The sequence below is a fragment of the Idiotropiscis lumnitzeri genome, chromosome 1 (assembly GCF_059441095.1).
Source record: "Idiotropiscis lumnitzeri isolate Australia: NSW breed Sydney's pygmy pipehorse chromosome 1, RoL_Ilum_1.0, whole genome shotgun sequence".
Classification (NCBI taxonomy): Eukaryota; Metazoa; Chordata; class Actinopteri; order Syngnathiformes; family Syngnathidae; genus Idiotropiscis; species Idiotropiscis lumnitzeri.
In genome coordinates, this window is record NC_142391.1 from 30220778 (window position 1) to 30227438 (window position 6661).

At 40.6% G+C, this 6661-nt stretch overlaps 1 protein-coding gene across 1 annotated transcript; it reads left to right on the forward strand.

Moving 5' to 3' along the window:
- The first annotated feature begins 1175 nt into the window (after positions 1-1175).
- On the forward strand, positions 1176-5955 carry LOC148344207 (intracellular hyaluronan-binding protein 4-like). Its single transcript, XM_088306079.1, has 9 exons — positions 1176-1295; positions 1372-1612; positions 3803-3929; positions 4308-4445; positions 4526-4597; positions 4677-4754; positions 4882-5053; positions 5437-5625; positions 5717-5955. Exons 2-9 carry the CDS (start codon positions 1378-1380, stop codon positions 5780-5782), a joined length of 1077 nt encoding a protein of 358 aa, XP_088162205.1. The 5' UTR covers positions 1176-1295; positions 1372-1377; the 3' UTR covers positions 5783-5955.
- The last annotated feature ends 706 nt before the right edge of the window (positions 5956-6661 follow it).

The following is a 6661-nucleotide window of genomic DNA, read 5'->3' on the forward strand; positions in this document are numbered from 1 at the left end:
ACCCAATAATACTGGGTTTGAAGCAAACAAGAAAACACCCAGATACTAAGATTTTTTCCCCCAGTGCGAAATGCTCTCTTGCTTTAAAATGATCATTCAACGATAGCACAAAATCTGCAAAATAATATTAGGCCTACTCATGCTGTAGTTTTGGGCCGTCTAAGCGCAACTGCGACGTGGCCGCCATCTAGTGGTGACTCGTGATAATACAACTTAAAACTGCAGTCGATCCCTTTTTATTTGCAGTTCTGCACCTACGGGTTCGCATTTTCACAGATCCGCCCCCCCATCTTTTTTAAATATTCACCCCCCCACCCACACATTTCTCCAGTTTCTTGGGGGAAAACATATTGAATATTTATCAGTGTTTTTGAAGAATTAGTTGTTTTTTTTTGTAATTTTTTATTAAGGCTGCTAGTTGGCTATCGCTGTTCTAAGTGATTTTATGTCGGCAATACAAATGAGAATTTACTTGCTTGCTTTACCTGGATATATAAAGGTTTAATGAATAGAATTAATTATTATGAATGATTAAATGTTGGGACAGAAAGAATTAATAATTCAGTTTCCTTCTTTTGATTATTTTCTTTGACTTACAAACACAAAACATCCTTTTGAGTCACAACGACATTTGTGGGAGTTCAAATCCCTCAACATTCTCAGAATGAATGCATGGAAAGTGGGTAGTTGTATGTACGCTTGGAATGCCCATGTTCTGACCTCAAGATGATTCTTATATATTATCTTTGTTCTGCTTCTTTAAAACGCATTTTGACCTGCAGCAACCCTTCCTTCATAATCTCCTCATCGATATAAATCAATGTAGCGATATATCTTTATGCAGTCTAGGCAAATGAATGTAACAATATCCACTCATTAACCAAGCCGCTTCTCCCCACGAGGGTCGGGGTCGTGCTGGAGCCTATCCCAGCTGTCTTTGGCAGTAGGTGGGGTACACCCTGAACTGGTTGCCAGCCATCGCAATATAAATAAATAAATGTTAATAAACCTGGGAATTATGTTTGACATTCACGCCCATCGTCGAGTGACGTCAGATTGAAGACCGTGGATTAAATCGGGGTCCCGGAAAATTCCAATTTCCAAACTCCATGAATGCAGCATGAGAGCTGCATTTAACCAGTGACGTCATCCCCAAATCTATGCCACAGCTATTTGTCAGGGGGCGTGGCTGTTTCCGAACACACGTGCAAAACATTTATAAAAGTGGATGGAACTTGTCGCGCTGTTGGAGACTTGACCGTTTGCTGGTGTTTTGTTGAAAGAGGAAAACGGTGGTTCGTAAAAACTACGTTAATAATAAGGCTTTTACGACGTGAATCCCAAAGGTTTTTCTCCTCTCTTCCCCTCCAGATTAAAATGCTGCCGGACGCCTACGGTTGCGCTGTGGCCAACAGGTTCGGGAATCTTCCCGACGACGACAGAGACCCGCTGGACTTAATAAGCGAGGTGGAGAGGGAGCAGGAAAGAAAGAGGAAGAAGAAAAAGGAGGAGGATGAAAAAAAGGCCAAGCAGAAGAAACCTGGCCAGAAGGAATCTCAGCGGGACAGACGTATGCCCATCATGAAAACGACGCTTCCAGAACCTGTTGCAGGTACATGAAACAATGCCATGTGCATATTGTGCCACAGAACGAACTCATTTCTAGACTGAAAGTCTGCTTTGTCAGATGCTCCCGGTGAATACTGGCAGGCTTTTAAGGCCAATGTTGTTTTGATAGTCCAAACAAGCTCCTATATCAGAGGTGTCCAAACTTTGAGAAATGAAAGGATGTCAGGGTTACCTTTTAATTCTTCAACTCAAATCTATTAAACATGCTAAAATCGATCCATTAAACAATTAAGTAGTCCATGTACTATAGTTATGTTAAAAACTACATTGCAGCTTTCTGTTTAAAATGAGGCAAATATTTAAAATTTTCAGCATTTTGTGGTGGCCTGGTCTATATCCCATCAAAATTGGTCTACTCTGCTCTGAACACCACCCGAATCTGGTCTCATTCAACCCAAACGAGCAATCTGCTGTAAACGGACACTTAAAAGAAGTTGCTCGATGATCATTTATATATGGTTTCAAATTAGACTTTGGCATGTAACAGAAAGTAGTACAAATCAGTTTTGCCTCTGAAACCAAAGAGAAATGTAACTATTTTAGTTGTGAGTGGTTTCTTGCGAACAGGTCAAATGCGAGGATAAAATGGAGGACAAAGTCTGATGGTGAGGAAGTTTTTTAGTTGTAAAAAAATTCTTTTATTATTATTATTATTATGATTATTATGTGTAAGGAGAGAAGGGCGTCCAGGTCGCGGACGGAAGACGCAGGACGGACTGGGAAAAATACTATACGTCTTTATTTGTATAGCATATTTCACAACAGCTGCAGCAAAGTGCTCAACATAGAGTGTAATGTAAAATGTCAATAATTCAATAAAAAAACGTTGAAAGCAGTAATTTAAAATGCATAGGGTAAAATGTCCATCTTTGGTTTCTAGTGTATTTGCATCAATTATTTAAAGCTATTTATCTACGAGTAGTCGCTGGAGGTGGTTGCACATGGGGAAAGTGGAAGTTTTTTTTTTTTTTTTGAATTGGCATTGTTGGTTGTGACAACTGTTTTTAATATGCTTCTCCAAATGTCCTGCAGTGTATAGTTTGGATTTTCTGCACTCCATAGGAACATTGGAACTGCAAGAAATCCTGAACTGAATCAAAAATTGAACTGAATTGAATCGGGCCCTACCGAGCCCTCGTGTTTGGCTTATATAATAATGTACGTGTTGCCAGATCTGATGAGTAAAATAGGCATCAGCAAATGCGAGGATAGAGGTGGCTGGTGACTTTTAGTCCGTTGAGTGACTCTGTGTGTGTGAGGCCATCAGCAGCTGGTGTATGAATGTGGTAATAAGGCGTTTGTTTTGTGCCGGCTGTGCCTGTTCTTGACCACTTGCCGGAGTATTACAAAACATTCTAAATAGTTCAGTTAAAATCAGTACATTACCTTGTATTGGCTTTTGTATTATTACATTGTGTCATAATGGTCTTGCTAAAAGAAATGTAACCTGAAAGTGATATTCAGAAATTGTCAGTGGCAGGAAACAAAACAAATCTAATTTTCATCTATGCAAGATCCTATAATGCGTCATCATGAATAATCACATCTTATTGGTCACACGGATGCAAACCGGAAGGTTGTCATGTGGACGAGTGAGTGTGGAGTGAATAAAGCAGCACAAATAAAGACAAATTCTAAACTGCTGCTTAACTGTAATAATTAATTGGCTACTCTTGCAGGATACAAGAGTGCCTGCTTGGTGAAGATGCTAGTGAGCTAGGCCAAATACTCTTCCATCAAGCAATGGTGTGTTCTGTTTACGTAACACCTTTGTCGTCAGAATGAATTTTTGAGCAAGGTGGAACTATATCAATCAGCCCAACCTTATCCTGCTAGTTGCTATCGTTTATAACACGCATCCGTTAAAGACCACTAAAAGGAGCAAGCAACCCATCCAATGTGGGTGATACAACTTCAAAATTGTGTTCTGTTATTCTTGGTTTTCTAAGCAATGTTGTTTTTGGGGGGAGGAGCGATTTCTTTTAATTTTTCACCATGTTTAGTCCGCATCTCCCAGTGGAAAGTATTTACATTGTAGATTTTCTCATGTTAATTGGACTGAGTTTGTTGGTCAAGGCAATTTTATGATTTGTCATGTCAACAAGAGATGGAAGTTGTCTCGTGATTGGAAGCCATTATTTGGTTGGTGTAATGAATCACATTCTCTTTCTAGTTTGCAAGCAGCCAGCCGGTGCTGGAGAGGATGGCAGAGCAGCGACAAAAAGAGGCTCGAAGATGGCAGTTCACGGGGAACGTAGGGCCAACCCAGCTGTGTACCCACAAGAATTCTCTGTCCCCAAGTAAGTTTCCAAATCTTTAGATTTGTTAGGAGTCATTATGTAATTGTGTGCAACCTTTCACACCAAATACCACTTACAAAAATAAAATACTTGGCGCTCCATGTACTACCACAATCAACATTAAAATACACTAGGTATACACGTTCATCAAAAACAGGTTTTATTCCTAAATTGATTAATATATTTATATTTTAAACTGCTGTACAAAGTAATTCTTAGTAATCACTTAGCACGTCACTTTTCTGTGCTTCAGTGTTATGCGGGTTTTTCCAAAATATTAATTACAAAGAAATGTCATATATTTAACGTAAACCTTAAATACAACTGAACTGTAATCACTGCACTATTGTAAAGTAACGAGACCTAATTCTTTCAAAGGCCTTCCAACAATCAGGATATTGAGCCGAGGAGCCGAGGGGGAGGCAGGGGTGGGAGAGGAGGAAGAGGAGGATATACAAGGAACTCTGATAATTTTGTCCCCAGGGGCAAAAGAGGATATGACCGACACAATGGAACGTAAGTACTTGCATACCCCCTTCCCTCAACACACTTGGGGAGATTTTTAAGAGTTCTTTCATTGTTGCCCCCGACTATAGTGGCATCTCACCTGATGAGAAGAGGGGCGGCCGAGGTCCCTGGAATTGGGGTTGCGTGGAAGAACCTGCCAGGTGTGCGTCTATCTGTCCATCCACAACACTGTCATATTGTCAAATTTGATGAGTTAAAGGGTTATTTTTGTTTTTGAAGCGAGTTAATGGATGTGGCGCCTGACGCTCAGACACATTCTGCTGAGGCTCAAGCACCAGTGGAAGAGAACCAGAACATGTGAGTACCACATACAAATATGATGGGCCCGACATATCGACAATGTCAATATTTTAGTTATGTTTTGTTCATCGGTTTTTCTGCCTGTATAAAAGTTGCTGTAAAATGCCCCCCCCCCCTCCACTAGTGCAATGCCTGAGGATGGAGAAATGGTGGTTCATGTTGCTATGGAGATGACTCTTGATGAATGGAAGGCCTTGCAGGAGGTCAGTCGTCCAAAGATGGAGTTCAATATCCGCAAAGCAGACAACACGATTCCATCAAAGGCCAAAGTCATCCACGAGTCGAAACATGCAGATGTGAGTATGCAAACATTCAGACAGACACTAAATGGCCAAGTAATCCTAGTTTGCAACTGCCCCAGTAAACTTTGCTTAACTCGATAAAATGATATAAAACGTCCCATCTCTCAATGTTAAAATAGTTATGGCCCATGCACATCTGCAATTGATGGAACAGATCAACTAAAAGGTCCTCTTACACTTATAATAGAATTTTGGGTTATAGGCGTACTCTCATTTAAGATGGATGACATCTGCTGCTCAAAGGACGCCTAAATACTTTAGTCTACTACAACCATTGTAAATCCATTCATCTGGACTGTAATAACCAGCTTGATAAAAGCCAGGATTTAAACCCTGATCGGTGGGCGTTTTTTGGTCATTTACAATTTGATCTTCAGCATCTCAAGGAGCATGTAGGAGAAATGGACGACGAAAGTAATTTCCTGCGCCGGTCTGTGAATGACATCACCTCGCTGCTGGACATCAATTTTGGTAGTCTGGGACGCCCATCTCGCGGGGGTAGAGGCAGGGGTGCTCGCGGTGGTCTGTCCAGCCCGCCAGAGAGACCCAAACCCACATTGGAGAAGGTAAGCATTGATGCTGTCCTTCCTCGCTTTGTCAACAAACATCAGTTTGCCTTAGTCAACCGGTGGCTAATGCCATACTGCTTGATCGCAGGTGGGTGAAGCGGCGCCTGACCCTGACAACCCAGAAGACTTCCCAGCATTACCAACAGGCAGATGACCAAGTTCACGCTTCATGGAGCTGGTGTGGGGAAATGGGTTGCACTTTAAAACACTGGTCAGAAAAACAGTTTTCATGGTTCTGCTGTTCGCAAGGTTTGGTGTTTTATTACTCTGGGTTTTTGTTCCCATTCACCGATGGCACTGAGCTTATAAAGACTTTTGCAAATATAATTGGTCTTTAGTTGTTGTTTCTTTTTTTTTTTTTTTAATATATATATATATAGCTCCCCCCTCCCAAAAATTGTATCAGCAAAACAAATGTCAAACTGACTGAACAGCAAGAAGCAGCTTGTAGATCTTGGGCTGCGCAGAGCATTATTATAAATTTTTGGGCTACTAAACAGGAAAAAAAGCAGAGAAAGTTGTACTCTGAACCATTTCAACCGCCGCGGAATTATTATTATTTTTTAAATCTAAAGCATAGCCTGTGTTTCTTCATACTCGGTTCATTAAATGTTTTGATAGCACACGATAGTTTCATGTAATAAGTTGCATGACTTGGTTGCTGAGAAATGCAATGTTTTGGTTAATGGCGAGTTTTGTAATGCATTCCTGCCAGCAAAACACAAATAGCCCGACTAAATGTTGTTTTACCCACATAACTGTGAATTGAGTGATCTTAAGGCAGTGTTAACACATAGCAACTCACTCGTCAATTTTACGCGCCAAATGTTTTGACACCAGCATGATGTGGAACATTTTCTCGATTTAAAACGTGACCGTGACCAGAAAACGTTGTCAAGCTGATCCCATGTTCTGTTAATTAGTTTTGCTGTCTGGTAACCAGCTTACAGTACTTAGACTGTCTGTTACCTCGTTTTCAAGATATTGACAAAAAAATGTGTTCTAGAAATGTTTTTTTAAATTTTAGTCCAGT

Coding starts and splice junctions, on each gene's coding strand:
- LOC148344207 (XM_088306079.1), top strand. CDS start 1,378: ATGCTGCCGGACGCCTACGGTTGCGCTGTGGCCAACAGGTTCGGGAAT. Junction 3,930..4,307: donor CAAGAATTCTCTGTCCCCAA/GTAAGTTTCCAA, acceptor ATTCTTTCAAAG/GCCTTCCAACAATCAGGATA. Junction 5,054..5,436: donor ACGAGTCGAAACATGCAGAT/GTGAGTATGCAA, acceptor TTTGATCTTCAG/CATCTCAAGGAGCATGTAGG.